General features: G+C 34.8%; 1 protein-coding gene across 1 annotated transcript in view; it reads left to right on the forward strand.

The window, feature by feature from the left end:
* Positions 1-23,243, forward strand: part of CWC27 (CWC27 spliceosome associated cyclophilin) — a 123,334-nt gene that overhangs the window by 65,831 nt on the left and 34,260 nt on the right. Inside the window, exon 11 of the mRNA XM_062612307.1 lies at positions 17,859-17,950. Within this exon, the coding sequence (XP_062468291.1) occupies positions 17,859-17,950 (92 nt within the window). The remainder of the gene's footprint in view (positions 1-17,858; positions 17,951-23,243) is intronic.

Here is a 23,243-nt window from a genome sequence, read left to right on the forward strand (position 1 = left end):
TGACCAGAATATTGATTGCACAAAATTTTTAAAGGGAATCGTGAATGTAGCCTCAGTGCTGGCTTTAATTAGGTTTGTTTGCATTGTCTTTGGGTTTCATGTTCCTGTTTAGTTCTTCCCATCCGCTGTCTGTACTTGTAACTATTTTTCCTAGATGTTTTTTCTAGCACTTTTCCAGACTGCCCATATTTTAATTTTTATAAGTCTGCTAATGCATTTCTATTTTCTTACTAGAGATAACAATTATTTAGAGTCTGTAGATTTTGTCAATGTGCTGTTTACCCATGTCCGAGTCATAATTTAGCCAAGACAGTTTACCCATGTCTAATAGCTAGTGAAGAAACGCAGAGAGATGAGCAATACCAACAAATTAAAACCACAGAAGATTATTGAAAGGTGATATTTGTGGTACTAAAAGCATGGTAGACTGTGTAAAATCCAAAAGAGCAAAATTAAATATTTCTGAAGTAATCTAGCCACATGAAACAAACTTATCTCATGTGTGTTGCATCAGTATAACCCTAGCTCACTCATAATGTGAAATGAAACACTTTTTACATGAATAGTATTTAGTCTGAGCGTAAATGTAATTTGGTTTGTGGAAGTGCAGTGCATCTGTATTAGCAGACACACAATGATTTAAAAAAAAAAAACTGCTAGCAGATGGTGTCCAACAAAGACCACTATTGTTTCAGTGTGAGATGCTTCAAATGTTCTGGGCGTTTAGCCCAGACAGAGCCATTTTCCTATAGTATGTGACCAGGCAATAGCAAAAAGAATGAAAATAGAGGTGTCAGTCCATATAAAAATATTGTTATAGCTTAATATATATAACAAGTCAGTGGCAATTATTAAACCAAGTTAAATTAACAAAAATGATAAGATCATTCTTTTTACATTTTCATGTCTCTCCAAACAGTTATTTGGCATTCTAGTGTCTAATAAAAATGAGTTTGGAAAGTTAAGCTACCTGCTGGTAATGTTTAAATGCCCACAGATAACATAACTCAAGCTGCCTGGTGCCTGAAAATGAGTGTTAGGGCAACCAACAGGAACAATAAAAATCTGTTCAAACAGAAAATCCACAAATCCCACGGATTTGGAGCCTCCCTATGGATTTTCCACAAATTTTGCTGTTTTCAGCAGAATCTAAGCTTTTCTTTTAAAGGTGAATTGCAAAGCTGAAAAGAAAATTGAGTTAATGAAATATGTGCTGAATCCCTGCTGTCCTTTTGCAGCCTCCTAACTGGGGCTGTCAGTCACATGTTAGAAGTTTCACTTTTTGTAAAATTAAAAAAAAAAAACCACCAAAAAAACACATCAACAAACTCCCTGTGAGTACCATCTAATGCCTACTTGTTAACTTCAAGAATAAACTTTCTTCTCACTATTCCAGTGACTCTGAAGTATTTCTTAAATCCATTAATTTATATTTTTCAAGACAAGTGATATATGTCTTTTTTAAGAAAGATGAGAGTACGTGTTTTGGGGAAATTGCAAGGCTACAGCAGATACAAGTTTAGCTTAAGATTCTGATACAGGTAGCTTGAATGAGGAATGGCTATTGATTGTAGCTTACAACCATCAAAGTGCTTACAGTTTTAAAACAACAGCTGTTGTGAGAATTTGATTCGTGGTTAACTTAAGAGCCATGAGAGAGTTTATATAAAACATTTTTATATAAAAATATTTCAACTGGCTTTCCTTATTTGCGAATATTTAGTGATAATCCTTAGTAGCTCAGTATACTTTACTGACTAATCAATAAATTAAAGCCAGATCCCAAAATGCTGACAGTTATAAAAATAACAAATACTTCTGTTAGTAGTTGTGAATTTTTAATTAAAAAGAAATCCCTGAATTATTGTACGTGTCATTAAAATATCTGTGCGTTTAAGCATATTAAAATTGCTTTTTTTTTTTTTAAGTATAAGGGAGCTGTAGTGTTGAAGACTGTGAGACCCTTTCTTTATGTTCCAGTAGCCTTTTTTGTTCTAGAAGTGAATAACAGATGCAATGTAAAAACTAAACCAGAAGATGGACCCTAGTAAAAAGACTACGGGCAAAATTATTATTTTATATTGTTCCACGAAGACTACTTCTTGCTATGATCTCTTTATCTTTTTCTTTATAGTATTTTTTTTCTTCACTGATCTTGACTTGCAATGGATGTTCTTTGCCTGTAATTTTAGTGAGAAAATGAACACTTTTAAAAAGGAAAGGGCATTCTTTGATTTCTAAGTGCAGATATTATCAGTATTTCAACTGTCTGTTTGACTTCTTAAACACTGAGTTTTATTGATTTGCTGGTAAACTTCAATATTTTTAGCTGATTAAATAAATGTGAACTCAAAGCAGTTTAGAGATAAGATAGAGTTTGATCCTGAGAGCTTTTTGGCAATTAGACTTCTACCAACTCTGAGAATTTCTCACAAACCAAGATTCACCTGTAACATTATGTATTTAAGTGGAACGTTGTAGAAAGCGTTGGTCATGGTGCCACGCAGCTGTTGTGTTTCACAGGTAGGGATGCACTACTCCAGTTACTAATTTCTTGTTTCTTAGGCCAAATGAGCACTGTCTTCAGCAGGTCACAGAAGTATTTCATTATTGTTACAGCGGAACTGGTGTTCTTGTCTTTTTAATGGAACTCATCTGTACTAAGAATAATTTGCATTACTTTATAAAGTGTAAACCATGTTAAAATACTGATACTGTATGAAGAGTATTATGTAGGATGTTGATAGCATATGAGGTATATTATGTAGGATGTTGATAGTATATGAGGTATATTATGTAGGTATATTATTTTGGCAATAGTAGAGCAGTTGCGTTATTCTGAAGATATCTTTTTAATGAAGTACTATATTTACACATAATAAAAATATTACTTTACTTGAATAATAACATATATATATATATATATATGTCATGGTTTAAGCTAACCCAGGACAATATACTTGACAGATAAGTGCTTTCTATAGCACTGATCAAATTGATGCCAGTGGTGGCATTGTTACAAGAATTGTTCTTGTGATACAAAATGTAAAAATATTATGTATGTCAGCTTCAGTATAAAATTTAGACAACTGTTCCATAATAAATTAGACCAGTCATGACATAAATTTGATTGAAACCTGAAAAGGTGAAAATTGCAGGATACTTATTGATTAAAGTAGTTATACATGGGATAAAATGCATGTCAGCCTGCACCTGCCTTACAAATGTTTGTATACAAGCTTAGCTTTACTTGCATGCTTACAGCTAATTGCTTGGCAATGTTTAATCCTCAACATTTCAAGTCTATGTAATACACAATTAATAGTCTCACTAAATTTTTTTAACATTTTATTTCATTTTAAGATACAGATAGAAGGCATCCCTGCCCATGGCAGGGGGGCTGAAACAAGGTAGTCTTAAAGTCCTTTCCAACCCTAACTGTTCTATGATTCTATGAAATTAAACTGTTCTTTGAGTAATACAGTGGAATTATTTGCATGTAAAGCAAAGTACAAAAGTGCTGAATTGGAGACTGTGCTTGTAGCAGAAATAATTAATTTGGTTAGTTATGCCAGTCTGTTATCTCTATGTTAAAATAATGTTGAGCATTGTAAAATAGATTTGATATTATAATATTCATTATTAGTCAATTACCTGCCTTGCTTTTTCAATCAGAATAAATGTTTCCAGTTACATCTGGGAGTGAGTTGATCATCTGAAGTGGACTTCTGTTGCATCATGTAATTCAGGTCCAGTGTGAGATCTAGTGCAAAAATAAAACATCTTTGCTATTTGATTTGAATTTTCGAGACTTGCTTTAGCTCAATTTAAAAATACTTTTTATTCAGTCTAAAGAGTTCTTAAAATGTATTTCCTGGCTCACATACAGTCCATGCTTAATTGAGGTACAGATGTGAGATAATAATGTAAGAGTCATTTTGGAGTCACTTTCTTCACTTGAGAAGTAATGGGTAAAGGGAGTAAGTTAGAGATGAAGCTACTTCATAAGAATATAAAATTCATCAGTGGTGGGGAGCAAATCTGCTCAAATATTCTTTAAAATAGCCTAGAGCTCAGATTGTGCTTCTGTAACTCTGAGTTAATATACCTTACTTGCATTCTTCACAGACTTCACAGAATTTAATAACTGCTGTAGCAACTATCACTTTAATTTGCTGGATCAGTTTTTGGTAGTCTTACTATGAAACTATTATGTTAGTGATTGTTGTGACTATATGGTTGAAATTAAAAAATTAGTTTTACAAAATATACTAGGCATACTGAAATACATGCTTGATCATACTGTGGGAATGTACGGAAGGTTTTCCAATTTGTGCAAACATCAGTGTATTTAATTTTATAGTCTTCAGGCATTTGGCTGGATAACTATATCAGCTATGGCATAATGGTCATGCTTTAACTGTTCAATATGGAAGAAGTTTATACAGGTCCTAAATACTGAGTCAAGCTTTGATTATGTTTCAAAATCCATCTGATGGTTAGTAAACTCATTCTTTATTTAACCATTCATGCATTACATAAAAATTATTAATTTTTTTTCTTTTTGTTTTACCTTTATGTAACTTACAGTTTTGCTTTCAAAGTTATATCAAGCTTTTCCAATTACATAAAAAAAAGAATGCTCTTTCTTAGAGCTGTGAAAAAAATTACTTTCCCCCCATTCAAAACCAGAAGATGACAGATTTCTTTCTCTGAGGAATATTTTTACATAAGAGATATTTCATCCAAAACTCAGAAAAAAAAAAAAGGGCAAATGTATTTGTGCACCTTTAGACATGGGCCTCTCCAGTATGGAAAATATCACTCCATGCTTATGTGCTCCTAAGTCAAAGTAATAAATGTCAGGTTTTTAGAAGTCATAATTGATTTAAGAATAAACTATGCTGGATTAGATCAAAGATCCATTTAGCCAAAGAATCCTGATTCTGACAGTGGCCAGAAGCAGGGTAGTTCTAAGATACTACTGGGGAACTTTTCCTGTTTCAGTCTCAAGTGTAAGACTTATTTAGTCTCAAAGTTCATTCGGCCTTTTGTGTTTAATGCTCTTTGGTGTATTTTTCTTCTGTGAATAGGTCTGGCTGCTTTGAACTTGTTCATACTGTATGATGTCTTGTGGCAATATACTCCTCAGTTTAATTGTAAGCACTGTGGACAATATTTCCCTTTATTTTAAATCTGAAGTCTTACAGTTTTGTACCTGCAAGTCCTTGTCATATGAAACATAGTGAATAACACCTGTAGCTTACATTCTGTTGAAGACATTTCTGTCTTGTATTTTTTTAGATATCATTTTCAGGCTCGTTCAAATCTCTATTTATATTTTAATTTGCCTTAGACACAAAATGTCCATATCCAGGTTCTCTAATGGCATCCTGTCTATAATACTTGGATTCTGAACCATGAACAGACTTTGGAAGAGGTAATACATTAGGGATCTCTGCATGCACTGGACAACCAGAGGGACTTGATAGCCCATTTTCACTGAAATCCCAACTGCAAATGGTGTGCTTCTTCTGTCAGCATATTTATATAGAGGGGATCACAAAAATAAGGCATAGGGACTCTTAAAAGGTCCTCTTCACCACCATTGTATTCTGATATAGAAGCAGTTGTAGACTGAGCTATGGTGGTTGACTGGTGAGTGAACTGCATAGTTTTTCCAGAGACAAAGAATTTCCAAAATATTACTTGGCTTATTGTGAATGCATTGTTCAGTGCATCTGTGAAGATCAGTTCCCTGAAGTGATGTATTTACTGTGCTTGTGTTTTCTGCCTTAACAAGAAAAGGGAAGCAAGGAGCAGGATACTGCTACCAGAGTGTCCAGCCCTACCTAGCAATCTGTCTTCAGGAGCCCCCTCATACCTGGATGCAAAGTATGATGTAAGCGGGAAAAATTGTTCTGACAGTGGGAATCCTGGCTTTTGACTTCTGCTGAGTCTTGCATCCCTGTCCTGTCGCATTGTGTACATGTGGTCCCTTCATGTGACAGAAGAGGGCTTATGAAAGGCAGTTTTCCAGCTAGGGTTTTTTCTTGCTGCTAGAAAAATTCTTTCCAGTCTGCTCTTTTCTTGTCTGGATCTGAGGCACTCCTAGAAAAGGGAACAGCCAGGAAGGATCCTCAGTCTGGTTGAATCACCCTGTTGGATCCTTTGAGGCTCAGATAGAACTATTGCAAAGAGGAGAATTTTGTTAGCATTGAGTGCAGCTCAGTGATTGCTTCTAGACTTAAAACATTCTGCAAATCAGTCTTTAAAGTAACATTGTTGATGACATTTTTATGTATAGAAAAGCAATTTTATGTTATGTTGAGGTTTTAGAAGAATTAAGTTATTTTGTTTCTCTTCAGAGATCTGCTCATTTTAAGTCAGTAAAAAAGAGAATCTGTATTTGCTTGTGGAGGAATACAATAGGTAGAGTAGAATGTTAGTTGATCTTTCAGACAATTTGGCATTGATCCTGCAAACACCTCAGCACATGCTTAACTCCCAGCCTTTTTTTACATCATTAAAACTACTAACTACTGTGAACTCAGAGTTCTCAGTTGTAGTTTGCAGTAGCAGAGCATTTGAATATGATTTGTTTGTTTAAAACATGCATTATGTAGAGACTGCAGAGCAGACTCACTTGGGAACAATGTTGCCATTTCATAATAGGGAAGAATGCTGAAATTTAGAAGTGTCTCAGACAGCTAACTCTATGAAACATTTTTGGCAAGATTGTCTTTTTTGAATCTGGCTTTTCAGTATAATAATTGCAAATCAAACAAAGTTGAATATTTGTTTTATTTCAAGCTGCTCATATGACGGAATTTACTGTTTTGTATAGACAGGTGATATGGCAGGTCAGAAAAGGATTCTGTATATCTGTGGTAACTGTATTTTACAGTGTCTGATAGCTTTTTGTGGATATCATTTGGTGATCTCATCAACAACAAGTCTATTGTTTCATTACTATCAGATTCAGTGTGTTTGTGATTAAATCAGCAGAATGGAGAACATGGAGGGAGTGCTGTCCACTTGGCAATCATTTCCATCTGTTATAAATTTTTATCAGATGTTGGGAAACAGCAGGCAAAACTCAGAGCACATTTTCTAATCAATTTCCAAGAAACAGTGGTATGTAATTGGCATATATTGTGCTCTGAGTTTAACCTGTCCATTTAGGTATTTAAAATGTCCTCTGATATAATGTTATTCATAGAGTATGTAGAAAGCTATTTCCATCATTCACTGGGTTTGGGGGATTTTATTTTTTTTTTTGAAGTCTCAGATACTGATGTAAATATTTTGGTACTTAATAATCATGAGCACTGATTGCACTTCTCATAAAATGGAGAGTCAGAGTGAGACTTGGAGAGGAAAATCTCTATTGGGCATACACAGCTGTTCTAAGTGTCTTTGCCTCCATTGTTGACGTATCAATCTGCAAGTGGAATCAGCTGCAAATGGCCAGGACCATTTGCCTCAGAAAAGTGGGAGAGGAATCCATCAGCAGTACAGGTCAGTTGATTTATAATTAGGATATCCCAAGGAAGGAAACCTTATATTTCTCCTGAAATTAATTTTTAGTGTTAATGGTTGTAAATAGATGTTTCTGCTTTTCATGTAAATGCCTGAGATCCTTTTAATAATGTGAAGGCTTTTACACCAAAGAAATTGTCTACAAAAGAATTATATGGTCTAACCTGAAGAGTAGAAGATAACTTTATCTTTTTTTTTTTTTCCTAAATTACTGAGATTTTGCTGGGTGTCTCCTTGACTCAGATATTAAACATATGCAGTATTTTTATTTTTCCTATCCTTTTTCTTATTTCCTCTCTCTCATTTTCTTTATGAAATGAATAATTCTATTTTACTGTATATTCATATCAGGAGCAATGTCTCATGTTAGGAATAATCTTTGTTATCCTTTCTGGAGTTTCCTGTATTACTGTGTTGGCCATTTTAACATGGGATATCCAGTTTCATTTATAGTATTCTAAACTGATCTATATTGTCATAATACTTTTTGTATTCTCCTTAGTAAGTGTACATTTTATGTTATTGTTTTCCTCAACTACATATTATTAGAGGTCTTCATTGAGCTTTCACTAGTAACATTCAGAGGCTTTTCATGAACTCATTCTGTTGCTATAGAGCTGTGTAAGGCGTACAAGGATTTCCCTCTACAGAGTCTCCCTTGATTTTGTAAGAGAATAGAACAGAATTTTTGAGAATCTGACTGTAGCTATTTGTTATAATCCCTATTACTGAGTTAAAACCATGAGAAATCACTATATTTTGTCTGGGCTAGATTGACCTCCCTATTTTGGATCTTCCAGAAATGTTATCATGTACCTCACTCAGTTTTTTCATAGTATTTAACTCGAACTATGATCTTTGCCTCCCTGAAAGGTAATTGGTTATTCTTGTCTCAGTTTGGCTATTTTTCTTTCACCATGTGCTTTGTTTTCAATGTTTCTCACTATTTTCCTTTTCTTTTTAAAAAAACTCATCATAAAGGCTTTTTAATCATCTAAAGCTGTTCACCTTGTCTATTGACACATTCACCAATGCATTGTAATGAAACTACTAGATTAGCGGGACAGCATAGAAACTCACTGTTCAAGATGGTGTTTGTTTTATTAATTGCTTAAAACTACTCGACAGAAGTTGCTATGGTGTTTACTGTGCTTTCCTTCATCATCCCTTTTGTTCAAAAGGTACAGTGTTTGTTACTTACTAGTTGTCCAATAAAACATTGTTTTTAAGGTTAGTGGGACAGCCATTCCTGAGTTCCTTCCAGAGGAGCTTCATCATACTTTGACTGGCTGATATCACTTCTTTTGACACCTCTGTCTATGGCCTTGTCTCATCTTTATGTCCAGATCATATCAGGTTCTTAGAGAGTTATCTCACTAACATCTTTTGAGAAAGTTGACACAAATCAATCATTTATATTATCAGCAGTGGTTTTATTTTACTTTATTATTCCCTTTAATCCCATGTGACCTAGTGACCTGTTGCTGCTTTTATGTTTCCTTGTTATAGTTAATTCAATCATTTTAGCATTAATACCTTCAGCTGTTTCCTCTTTAAAACTCATCATACTTCCTTTTATAGGTCATCTAACATACGACCTTCTGCAGCCTATTCTGACAACCCTGGCTTTAGGTTTTATCTCTTAAGCCTTGTTTAGTCACAGTTTAATTCCTTGACTTTCTGTCCCTTTCTGTAAGCTTTGCACTGCATCTAATACTTTTTTTTGTTTTACAGGAAGCATCTGTGTTGCGTCTAAAGTATTTAGTAGTAGCATTTAGAACTTGTCTAACTTATCTGGTGAAACCACCCTTCTAAATTTTCAAATTGATTTATGGATTTAGTTTGCTTACTCTAAAATGGTAAAACAGTATAAAATACAATGGTCTAGATTTGAAAGTAAGAATAATTAAAGGCAACTATTAGTGGCTAATAGAAAAATATGTTGAATTGGTTTACTAGAAGAGATTCTGATAAACTAACTAACATGTCTTTAGGTATTTCCTGGGCAAAAGTAACATTTTTCTTGGGTAAATGTATACAATGAAACTTACTCTGGGTTAATCTGTAGGAAATGGCTAAAATGAAGGAGAGGGAAATATGGAACAAGAAGTGTAAGATAGGTAAGAAGCTGCTTGAAGGAGAACATATGTTGAAAGAGCAGCTATTGGTTTTGGTCAGATTTATTAGGATAGTTTTAACTTCAGGTTTTCGGTAATAAATATAAGAAAAAAAACAAAACACAAACAAAAACCAGAACAAAACAAAATTTATTAGAAAAAGCTTGCAGATAGTACAAAGTTGTAATGTTAATGAGATAGGAATGTCCTAATGGAAATTTGTATTATCCTGAAAGCTTGAGTGATAGAAATGGGCTGAAATTTAACAGTCATAGGATCATGCGTTAAGGAACTAAAACAAGAACTCATCCTGCAAGCTGTCATTTGAAAGTGTCAGAGGAGGAGGAAAATCTCTTAATTACAACAGCTTTGAGGGACCATTGTGGTGTATACTATTACAAAAAAAGAAAAAAGACAAATGCATTTCTTATCAAAGATAAACATATCGTTGATCTGTATGAGAGGTGCTGTCAGTCTCCTCCAGTTTTTCTGTTTATTTGTTTTAGTTTAACTGTGTTGCCTATCTTACATTAGCCAAAGTTATGTTCTTCTCTTACACTGGGAAAATCTAGGTTCTCATGTCTGTTCCAGAACCTGCTGTGAACATAGAAGTACAGACAGTGCGTAAAATCAGCCTTAGGCTAAAACCATGATACATACTTCTGTACATGCCCCTATGCATACATCTGCATTTTCTGGCAGTGTAACTGGTGGCTGAACAATGTAAGTGAAGAAAGTTTGTAAGGAAAGTTAATACCTTTTATTAAGCAAACTGTAGAAGAAAAATAAACTAGCTGAAGAAGAGCTCATGTACCCTGAAACCTGTGGGGTTTTTTTCCTTCTCCATCTGTCTTAGTTGCTGTAATGATTGCTTTTCCGTTAATATTTTTCTTCTTCTTGTGTAAGTTTATGCTTCATGCTCAGTCTCCAGGCCCTGCTATTTTGCTAAGCTTCTCCCAGTAGAGTAAAATGGTAACATTCTTCATCAGTCTCAGCCTGTGAGAATTCATTGCCCAGTACTGAGGCTGCTGACGTACAGTGTAGTTTATAGTCCAGTATGCATAATTATGTCAAAATAAAGTGCCAATTATCTGATGTTTTAATGATGTGATACATTTATTTACACTCGGGCTTATGAAATGGAAAAAGAGTAATGGTTGCCCATGTAGTCTTTAATAAGCATGCTGGTCCTGGTAGAGTTCAGCATTGAAATCTTTCATTAGTCTTAGATAAAATACATAAATAATGGCAATTCATCCATAAACTCTTTCAGTATAGAAGTTTTTTTAAACAAAGAGTTGCATAGTACTTGCAAACTGTAATATTCAAAGTACTGTTAAAGTCAAAGCCAGCATTAACTGTTAGCATTAGCACAGGTGTCCAAAAAGGGTCCAGCAGCTATATTAAAATATATAATTTGCAAGTTTCCAATGTCAAGACCTGCTGAATATGTCTTCCACGATTTTTAAATCATATCTTTATTTGAAATATGACTGTGATGTGTCATTTGCAGAAGACAACAGATGTATATCTGACTCTACAGGAAAACTAGGCTGGCAAAAATATATAGTCATACTCCAAACCCGTAATTTTCATTCTCATTTTCACAGTTGTAAAATTCTTGCAGTGCCAGAGATGAACAGTGATGTAATCCAGACAAAAGGTTTTTGAGCACTAGAAAGGTCTTAGATCTACATGCCAAATAGGGGAATTTGCTACCCATCCCAAGAACTGTATAGTATGCAGGTAGCCCAAAGGCAGAAGGGGGGTATAACAGAATAAGCTTCAAAACCAACATTGTAGAGCAGATGTTTCCCTTGATTCTACCATGCATTCTGCAAATATCTTAGTTGTACAAGCATGACACTTACATTGTTTCAGTACACTGTTAGAGTTCTTTGTTTAAAAATACTGTTTGTATTTTAACTTAGAATTGAAATTCTCAAGCAGAATATGCGTATTTCAAGAGTGTTCTAGCAGAAACTAAAAGTGATGGTAAAATTATCATAGAATGATTTGGGTTGGAAGGGGCCTTAAAGATCATCTAGTTCCAACTTCCATCCGATGGGCAGGGACATCTTCCACTAGATGAGTTTGTTCAAGGCTTGCCCAGGGATGGGGCAGCCACAACTTCTCTAGGCAAGCTGTTCCAGTGTCTCACCACCCTCATAGTGAAGAATTTCTTCCTAATATGTAACTTAAATCTTCCCTCTTTCAGTTTAAAGCCATTTCCCGTTGTCCTATCACCACATGTCCTTGTTAAAAGTCCATCTCCAGCTTTATTTTGAGCCCCCTTTAGGTACTGGAAGGCTGCTCTAAGGTCTCCCCTGAATAACCTTTCAACCTGTGCTCCAGCCCTTTGATAATGTCTGTGGCCCTCCTCTGGACTTGTGTAAGCAGGTCTGTGTCCATCCCGTTGCGGCCCCAGAGCTGAACACAGTAGTTCGTGTGAGGTCTCATGAGAACAAAGTAGAGGGGGAGAATCACCTCCCTCTGACTGCTGATCATGGTGTTTATGATGCAGCCCCGCATACGGCTGGCTTTCTTGGCTAAAAGCACACACCAACAGGTCATGCTAACCTGTCATCTGAACAGGTATTCGTTTTCATTGTCCATAATACTATTAAGGTGTCCAGTTGTCAGTTCGAGAATGACCTTTCCACATGAATCATGTTTGGTAGTGATAAAATAGGCATTAAAAAATATCATTAATAAATTTAAGATGCTTTTTATGGAATTAATATAGGGAAAGAAATGTGACTGCCTGTAATAAGAGGGAATTGAATCTAGGGTTTTTTTCCAGGCTATTGGCTTATGTTATGAAGGGATAATATTGTACTACAGCTTAATTTTTATTTGATTTATCTGAACTTAAATTAGAATAATTTATTCAGCTATGAAGCTAACATGAGCAGTGTTAAAGTGCTTCAGTATTCACTGTATTTTGTTAAGATGTTAAAGGATGCTACTCATGTAAAAATTAAATTTATGTTACAATTTTTACATGCTTTTATTATTCATAACATTTTAAAATGACTATGTAAAACGCGTAAGTTTTTTGTTTGGATTTTTTTTTCTTGTTCTGATATATTTACATTGAACAATACAATGTAATTATAATATCATAAAAAGAGGAAGGGAAATAACATGCTTTGCCATAAAAAAAGAAATATTTTATACTCATTATTACAGAAAACAGTGCTTCCCAGAGTTAATTCTTATTTCAACTACGACATGCCTTTTAGAAGAACACCAAGTCCAGTGATGCAGAATGCACTGTAAACTTTCAGTTGTTCAGTCACTGAATGGTTCCTCCATTATAAATTCACATTTATCTTGGGGAATCATCTGACTGTGAGGCTATCTGTGGTTTTTGCACAGCCTAATTACTTAAGTTTTGAAAGAATGTGGCCTTGTTTAATTTTGCTTGTACCAGGATCAGTACATGACTATGTGCTAGGGTAACCTCAAGCAGTTTGGGCACCTTTAGGGGCCTATGTGAAGTTTAAATGGGGAGGGTTGAGTACTCTGAATTGTAGTGAATTTTCGACTGGAGTTGGGATAAATTTAGAAATGAATAGAAGGCAAAATTTTCAGGCAATCAAAATATAGATACCAAGCAAATTTTAGCATCTACTAAGTTTTGTCATCGCTGGATGAGGAATATCTAAATCACAGGTTTGAGTATATACAACCACTCACAGTTGAACACAACCTAAATCACAGTGTGTCTCTCTATGTCTTACTTGTGGCTGTGTGTCATACGTATTTTGTTAGTTATAGCTAGTTATGTATATATATGCTCATGTGAATCAGTATAGAAGTACTTACATATACGTATGTAGAGAAAAAGTGGTGGTTTTGTGTTTGTGTATAGCAAGTATAATCATATGGTCACTTATGCCAAAGTCACAATTTGTGTTTATTTCTCTAATCAGTTCTCAAATACACTACAGTTGTAACTGATGCTGGTTAGTGTGATTTTGTAGGTAGTAGACAGCTATGTTGCCTTTTGGGGAAACTGGAGGGAGGGGCTGACACAGGTCTAAAAAGGCTTGACTTTTCTGATTTATAAAAATAACTGACTTGGTACAGTGTTTATTGTATTCGTGACAAATATTTGTTTAAAAGCCACTGACATTCTTATTTTTAAAAAGTCTTTATAAGAAAATAATAAGGTACATGAGAACAGACTGTTGCATATTATTTGAATTGAATACCTAAGTGGCCACAATGCACTACAAAAACCCTTGTAATACAACTAGATCCCAGGTTATACAATTGAAAACCAGACATGTGGGTTGTAGCTGCATTATAGAACAACTGCTGAATGACGTTTTGGAAAGAAGTGACAAAGAGGTTGGTTTAGAGGCACTGTGGAAAGTAATGTGAGTGCTCAGTGCTGAGATGGATGTTCCTTGGTGAGTTAAAACTAAGGTAAGTAACCATGAGCAGAGTCCTACAGGAATGCTGGAACTCATCAGTTCCACTCAGAGACCCATGTCCGATTCTGAAGTCCACATCCAAAAGGATTGTGGAGATATTGTGGGGAGTTCTGAAGTAGACAGAAGTGATTAAAGCTAGGAGAACATTCTTTTCTTTAAAAGGATCTCTTAAGTATAAATTACTTGTTTGCTAAAGAGAAGCCTGGGTGGTTACAAGGTAACAGTGTAGAGGTGTTTGTTGAACATGCATTAATAAAATATAAAAGTAGTTTACAAGGAAAGCTGATGCCTTTACCATGCATGGTGTCTTTAGGGTGTACTAGGTTTCATCCTGAAGTTACCCAAGTTCTCTTAGCTCCTAGATTATGGTGTTCCTGTCTGTCCTGTCAGATCGATGCACAGACCTATCAGACCAAGCTACAGTTGAACCAAAAATTCAGAGGGATTCCTAGACTGGATTTCACTTGAAAATTTCTAGATAAAACAATTTTGTTTGTTCTGAGAAACTAATCTGAAAATTCTGGAGTTACACAGTTTATTTTGAAACAGCTTGGCTGGATTTTTTTGTTTGTTTGTTTTATGAAGAACAAATAATCTGATTTCAGTCAACTCTGAAATAAGTAGAAAAAATAACTAATTCTTTTGATATTGCTGTTTCATTCTAGTTTTATGCTTCCATAGGCAGGGTTTTTTTTGTTTTCTCTCAGTGCTTCTTACAACTAAGTGGCCTAGAGAGTTTTGGCAATGTTACTTAGAGAAAAAGAGTCTGACCTACAATTCTTATCTTCAGAAAGATTCAATATATAATTTACTGTATGAATGCATGCATATACACACACATATACACAGAGTTATTTCTGTGCTTGATCCTGAATATGGTTGAGACAGTTATGACCATTGTGCTTGGCGCTAGAATCATATAAGCCTATTGGTAAAATTGTTTAACAGCTTTTATATTCCAGGACGTTCCAAGTTCAGCAGCAAAATATACTGAGGGTTGTGTTGTTAAGAGATGGTGGTAACAACAGAAAAATAATAAGGCTAAGCTACTTCAGATAAAAAGTTAAAAGCTGTTGTTCACATATAAGCTAGTGCTAGACAGTACTTGGAATGTTATTGCTTTTATTTACTACAAAATGATTTATTTTTAAAAGCTATAAAAATAAATTAATGATAGTAGGAAATTTGGTCCCTGTTGCCTGTTTTTTGTTGTCTAGACTTTTCTTCAAGGTGAAATCCAGGTTGGTACTTAAGCAATTTCACAGAAACATTCTTCACAAACTTTGGAGATAGAAGATTACCATTTTAAAGAAAAAGCTACATTTCTGTTTTCAAAATAAGAAATTTAGGAAGGAAATAACATTTTGGTTTTGTATGCAACTTAGCAATGCCATTTCAGGGAGTGAGAAAGTAGTTGCATGTTACTTGTTTTTTTTCACTTGTGCATTTTGGCCCTTTATAATGGTGGTAAGTAGGCAGGGGAAGAGATTAGACCTGCTCTGGAAATACTTCTGTGTTAAGGGAGGGAGGACAGCTTCCAGGGTGCAGGAAGTGTCGAGAAGAGGAAGAAGGAGGGAAGCAAGAGAGTACCTTGCAGCATAGCAGCAGTACTGAGAGAGCAGTGAGACAAGCATGGAGCAGACAGAGCTATGCCTCTGTAGCAACATAAACTTACCAGGGACAGGAGGCAGTTGTGTAATGGGCTACAAACCAGCAGCCATGTTATATGAAATCTGACTGCAAGTTTACTGCATGCAAAGACCTTTCTTCAAAAACAGAGGGAGTAGGTACAGTCCACTATTTTGATTCTCCTCTGCCTCATCAATTAGACATTTTCCTGTTTACAGAAAGTCAGTTATTTCCAGTTCTGTTCCAGTATAGCCTGGCTTTCCTACCAGTCCTTGTGGTTTGCTCTTTAGCATACAGGCTTTTTGGAGTACCTGTCTTATCAACCTAACTTGGTAAAGTGAGCCTATGAATGAAAAGTGTAGAAAGCATAGAGTCCATAAGGAGCCAAGTATCAAAAGTCCTTTATTGACCTAGCACCGATCATAGAGGGAGCTTGAAAAAAACATTTTAGAATAAGGCTTTCTAGGATTTAGGACCTTCAAATCTCTTTCCATTGTTCATATGTCATTCCGCAGTAGCATAAGTGAGAGAACGTGTGTCCTTCTGTCACGAAAATTTCTGATGTGTTAGGGTCTGTTACTCAGAACAATGTTTCTGCCACTATATTCTGGCTCTCTAAATATTTTAAGCGTACGACATTTATTGACACTGAATGTTGTTCCTGCTGTACAGATTCTATGAGAAGATGTTGCAGTATGCTCGATCAGTGTTATAATGCAGCTTGCTTACCATACTATCCCCCATTTATCTAAAAACAACGGAGTTACTTGAATGAAAAATATCTCTTTATACTTCTATGATTTTCTTCTCAGTATAGAAAAGTAGAACTGTAGTCTGATGTAAAAGCGGTTAATGTGGCTTAGTGTAGCTCCTGCCATGCTGTTGAAAATTAAGACCTACTACTGTAGCCAATTGTTTGAATACCTTTACAGTGGCAGTCTAATTTTTCAAGTGCTTATCACAAGCTTGGTATTTGTGCATACATACAAATGAAAATGAAGTTCAAAAGAAGTCAACACCCCACAATTCCAAGTTTTTGCTTAAAAACAGCTGTCACATTGTGAGGAATGGTATTACAAATGGGAACTGAGGTACATAAGACCAGCTGCAGGGAGATGCTTGCATGCCACGTTCCTGAATTGTAATAATTTCTGCTACTCATTGGCTTTGATGAATACTAAATCAATCAGAACATTTATTTTTTTTTTAGGCACAAAATACAGACTCCATTGCCAGAAAAAAATTGCGGCATTTATCAGTTCTTTTCCACTGGTAGCCATTTCACTGGTAACCATTTCACAGAAATAGGGATAAGAAGGTGAAATTCAAGAAATTCCATTTAAACGTAGGAAAAAGCTTTTTTTTGCATGAGGGAGGTCAAGCAGTAGTTGGCTAGAGAGGTTGTGGAGTCTCCATCTTTGGATATTCAAAACCTGACTGGACAATGCTATTGGCATTGTCTCTTTTTGGCCCTGCTTTGAGCAGGGAAGCTGGGCTGGCTGATCTTCAGGAATCCCTTCCAAACTGCAAATCTGTGAAGAGAGACATTTCATTTGATATTGGCACTATGACTTGCAAAAGTTGATGTCTTCTTTCTGTTATCACCTGATTTTTATTTATTTATTTTTTAATTTGTAAAATTAAATTAATCATCATATGCAATAGTCTATGCTTATATACATATTATGTCTTTGAAACTTAACAACTACCTTGCCTGTCTGTCTAAGAAATCCAGGGTGACTTACTTCAGTAAATGGAATTTTATAACACATGTAATATTTATTTGGCATTGCCTCTGTTTCAAGTTTTCTTTGTGTGGTTCTCATGGTTAAATATTACAGTGTTAAATTAAAAATACAATGGGGGTTCTTTCACATCCTTGACATATTTCTAATAGGGTTTTAAAATAAGTCGTCTGTTGTGTTCTTTTGTTGTCTCTCAAATGAAAATATGAACTTTTGTAGTTTCAGATTGATTTTTAAGCCATGTTCCTAGCATCAGTGAGTCAGTACTTTTGCTTTGTTTATATCAGAGATTTACTGCCCATTAACTTTGATTCTGTTTCTCTTGAGTGGCTTTACACTCCCAGAAGATTAAATTCTTGTAAATATTTTTCTCTTTGCAGTGAGGAGTTACGGAAAGAAGCGCGACAGCTGAAACGTGAACTGCTGGAAGCCAAGCAGAAAAAAGAAGCTTTAAAACCCAAAGAAAAGGAAGGTAAGAATACGGTTTAGAAAGCGTTATGTAGCTCTCCAGTTAATATTCCAATTTTAAAGATTTTTAGTAGTTTTGGTTTCCATGTGGTTAATTATGGACACTGTATTGTTGAAATGTATCTTTTTTTTCCCAAGAAAATTAATTTTCCTTAAGAATTATAGTAATGTGAGGATGTCAGTATATAAATTGCACAAGTATCATTCGCTCTTTCAAAGGAGATAATATTTGTCCTTCCAAATGTTCTGTAGTTACGGCTGTGTAGTTGGGCAAGCTTCTGCATTTCAAGTATCATAGCATATGATTAAATTCTTTGTTGGGGACATACCTGTTCTGACTTCTGACTTCAGAATGTTATTAAATTCTGACTTGGAAATGTACTTAAATGCAGGTGGTTAACTTTGAGCTCAGAGCTACTGACTTCAAACTTTATGCATCTTTTTACACAAGTGGAATTCAGATTCAGGAAGGTGCTTCTTTGTCAGACAAATTTTATATTTTTTTTTCTTGAATAACAGTTTAACTTAATAAAAATTAAAAACAGAGTATCTTGAACTTGTATATGAAATCAGGCACCAAATTTTACAAAGTAGTGGCTCTGAAAAATTTCTTGGAATCATGCTCAATCAGTGAATGAATATAAGCACTCATTGGTGAGATAATGGATGCTGTCACTGGCCATGTAAAAAAAGAACTGCAAGCAGAAGTGTAGTAAAGGTAGAGTAGTCCATACATACAGGTGCGATAAATTCTATCAAATAGTGCCACGTATGGCACTTGTAATACTATTACTTAAATATTTTTCCTATTCTGGTGCCAGTTAAGCCAGAGGACTTTCTGCTGAGTAATTTGAATATATCCACCTTTACAGTGACAGATTAAAGTAATACTTGGGCAATACTTATAGTCAGTACTATGGTACAGTTTTGAAGGATACCTTTTTTTCAAGGAAAGGAAGCTTATATACTAGGTTTGTTGCTTTTTTCACTTCCTTCGAAATAAATAACAGGTAGGAAATAAACCTGTTGAAATTCTGTAGATAACAGCTATTGGTGAAAATAATCTTGATATTCGCAGGTTTCCTTTTTATGATTGCTGTCAGAAGGGGTCAGGAAGGGGTCTGTTCCAGTACATGTTGAGAAAGATATATGGCAGGAAAGAACCTACTCAACAAGGTGTTGGAGTGCCTAACTCAAAATTCTAAAAATAAACACATTCTAAAATTAAGACAAAATTAAAAAGACATTAAATGAGATGCAAATGGTGAAGAGCAAAATGATTAATGAAAATACAGTAACAGGAGATGAATGAGCAAGAAGAGTCTTTGCTTGTCTTTGGCTAGACAAACAGGAAATAAGCTTAAATGCTTGTTTTCACTCTGTATTAGTGTAGCGGTTAACTTTGATCATACAGTTACATACAATCAGGGCATAGAAGGAAGCATTCAGGTACAGAACAAGTAACTAGAGACTGCCTAGCTAAATTACATGCCTTAAAATCTGAACTCGATGGCATTCATTGAAGCATAGTAGGGAGTTGGCTAAAGCAGTCCTAGAAACATTAACAAAACGCTAACAAAATGCGTTAAGAGTATTATTTGTAATCAGAGTAGAAAGAAAGATTACTGGGGAATCTGTTTGTTTCTTAGATCTGGAGAAAACAACAGATTACCTTTATTAAATTTGGAGACTGAAAAAAAAATATATGGGACAGGGAAAGGGAAGATGAAAGTTAAAAATAAAGAAAAATGCAAACTTACATTTGTGTTTTGTTTCCCTTCCTTTAATCCATTTTGTCGCTTTTACTGATTTGATGCAGTAACAAAAGTGTTTCCATTTTTTTTTGGAAGGATTGGTAGATTTTACTGTTTCATGGAAGTTAAAAGCCAGGTTCAGGTAAACGAAATACATTTACCTTGGGAGATCTTGGGAGAAAAAAGGTTATTATAAGTGATTTGTATGTTTCTCACAAATTACGAGTTGCACAAACACAAGATGTTAGGTAGCATTTAGCAACTTCATTCTAGGAAACACGGTACATAGAATGATGAGAGCAGGTCAACAATGCCCTGCTGTTGAAAAAAACTAAAGTGTCCTGTAAAACATATAAAATGGACCTTTATATGCAAGACACACTCATTTTCTATTCAGCCTGAGCAGGTCTTCAGCCTCAATCCTTTGTCCAGTTTTTGTGATTGCACTTGAAAAAAAGGAGAGTAACAAAGGTGACTGATGATCTGGAAAGCATAATATTTGAAGATTGTAAGAATTGAGGCTGTTTAGTTTAGAGAAGAGATTACTTTGTAAATGGGGACATATTAACGATCATCAAGAATGTTAAAGGCTACCATAGGAGTAAATTACTCCATATAATCTCTGTGGAGGGGAGAGACAATAATAGGCTTCAATTGTAGCTAAAGAGATTTAGGTTAAATGTTAATCAAAGCTTCCTAAAGGTATGTATTGGAATAGTTGATTTACAAAGTGGAAATTTTCAATAGCAAATCAGGCAAATATTTCTTAGGACTGATGTAGAAAAGGCTTATCCTGCTTTTGGGAGGGAGGGGCTTAGATGTTCTGTTTTTCAAGGTTCTGTGAAGCACAGCTTAATCAAAAGAAAAGTAAGATGTGACCTGGCAGGATGTTTTGATGGAAGGAAAAACTGGCATCATGTTAATGGTGATAGTAGTTAGGTGGAGGCATTACCAAAAGCATTGTATTTACCATTGCTTTTGGCATCTTTAAATAAAGCAGTTAAAATAAAGGACTGGTTGTAGGTCTGCCAAAATAATTCATTAAGGCAGTACTCTCTTTACTTTTTGCTTTCTCTTAAAATAACTTATTCTGTTTATCTAGTGAGCTATTTTGTTTATACCCTGAAAAGAGAAAGGCAACGTCCTGATGATATTTTTGTTTTTGCAGAAGTCTTGCACAAAGAAATGAAATTCACCATATGATCAAAGGAAGTAAAAAAAATCCTCTGGTGGTAGCAAATCAACTTTTACAAAATCCACACCCAAAGAATAAATGTAAGAACTCACCAAACAGAATTGATACAGTCTTGAGGGAGAGGAAACTATTCCTACATTTAGCTAGATTGAATACGTAGTGCTTAAAGGTGGTGATTGATAGGCAGATGGGAAATACACTGTGTAACTGGCATATAGTTTGGATTATAAAGGATTCTGGATTAAATACAAGAGCAGGTTTAGCTACGATATAATTTCACAACACTAGATGTTTAAAAGATATCAAAACACGATTGTGAAATATCTGAATTCACTGAGCATTACCACATCATCTTTCTATTAGACATTGAGTTGAACAATACATAAATGGTCCTCTGTCTATCTCTGGATGCTTATTGAGACCGGTAGCATAAAATAGCTGTAAAGTTGCCATAAATACCATGTATATTGGCAATACCAATATAACAAATTTAAAAAATGTTATCATTGAGGGAAAATATGTAAACAAAATATTTAGTTGTGATCATATTCTCTTCTGTGAATGGCTAGTTTAGCCAAAAGGGATGGCTTTGTAGGATATCCACAAGCAGTTTTGGGGAAGAGATTTTGTTTATAAATAAGTAAGATTTATAATCTCCCATTCCTGCTTCTAAGGGATTTCTCTGGTGTCTAATAAAATCCATATGTTAATAGCTAGGTAAATAATCAAAACTTACTTTTTTAGTTTTCTTCATCCATGCTTTAGTGTTTTTTCTACCTCTAAATACTTTTCCAGCTCTCACTTTGGATACTTTTTTTAGAGCCAGCAGCAATCAAAAGAGCACAAGGCAGAGATTCAAGCTTAAGGAAATTTTTTTAATCTGTCCTTAAAAGTTCAGGAGTCAGATTGTCTTTGCTTATTTATCAGGACAACAGCTCTCTTGGCAGTATTGCCAAAATTCAGACTAAGAGGAAGGAACTGAGCTTTTAAATAATGGAAAGATTTTAAAATGTACGTAAGTGTCTTTTGCAGCATTTTACAGGTTACATTTTGTATGTCATTTGAAGTCCCATTTACTGTCTTTCATAAATAGATTATTTAGTAAGGAAGTAGATATATTTAATAAATAAACTTAGTGTCAAAATTTGTTCAGTAAGGAAGCTTTCTGCCTCTTCAGAATCAAAAAACATTAGCATAATCTGTGCCTTGAGATGCTTGGTTCACATTTGTGACATACAGGAAAAACTAAGATTCTAGAAACACATTTTTGAGAATCTTAGGTTTTATTATTTAAAAGTCAATAGAAACTTAGTTTGATACACCTGAATCCACCTAACATTCTCAGACATTGATGATTAAACAGCATGCTTAAATTATATTGTAATACAAAATTAATTAAGTGATGAAATTATCTAATGTTTTGCTGTTGGCTGCCTTTGTCTCGACTTCAGCTGATGTCAAAAAGTATAAAAATGCTGGCAGCATCAACTTGCATTTGCTAAATACCTCTTCCCATAATGCTGTCTCTCTCATTAATTACTATGATTTTTAAGTTTGTTAATATGAAGTTTAAAATGGTCAATTTTCATTTCTGGATTTTACCTGCTGCATTTTAGAAATCATTCTGCAGATGTCCTTCACAAGTTTATCAATTTGTTGTCATTTAAATTATACAGAATATCTCATCTGTTGGAAAGAATAAGTACAGGTGCATGGTAGGTACATTTCTGGTAAGGGATGAAAGTACTTGCAGACTTCAAGGAAAGTTGAAATTTTAATAGGAATTTTAAGGAAAAGGTTACATCTACATTAGTTTCTTACTGCAGACCAGATGTGCACTTTGGATGAAGCCATGCTGGAAGGATGCATTCCAGGGGCATATCTGATTAGCTCCAACTGGTAGTCTGAAAAAGAATAGCCTCCAAAATATATAGTGAGCATATCAGGGCCTCGGTGTAATAGTTTTGTTCCTGTTTCGTGATATTGTTAGGTACTGTTGAAGTAACCAAAGTTTTCCTTTCTTTAATGAATTTCAGCCATATAACTAGAGGTAATGCAGAAATACAAAAGTGATCCAGAGATAACTGCCTAAATTTTTAAACTGTTTGAATCTGTTCGCACGTATGACAAAGCTTTTATTTTCATCATAGTTTGTATGGAGCCAAAAGCAGCTTTCTGAAGTTTGCCTTTTTTGCTCTAAGCCAGATACTCTTATTTTTCTCTAAAGACTGTTGTAACATTTCAGTTCTGAATCATCAGCTTTGAAGAAAATACAGATTAAAATAGAGACTGTATATTATAAAAGTAGCTTCTGACTGCTAACCTAATAATACTGCTGTTTTGTGGCA

This window comes from Pezoporus occidentalis, unplaced genomic scaffold (assembly GCF_034315485.1).
Source record: "Pezoporus occidentalis ecotype Australia unplaced genomic scaffold, CSIRO_AGI_Poc_V1 ctg16, whole genome shotgun sequence".
Lineage (NCBI taxonomy): Eukaryota > Metazoa > Chordata > Aves > Psittaciformes > Psittacidae > Pezoporus > Pezoporus occidentalis.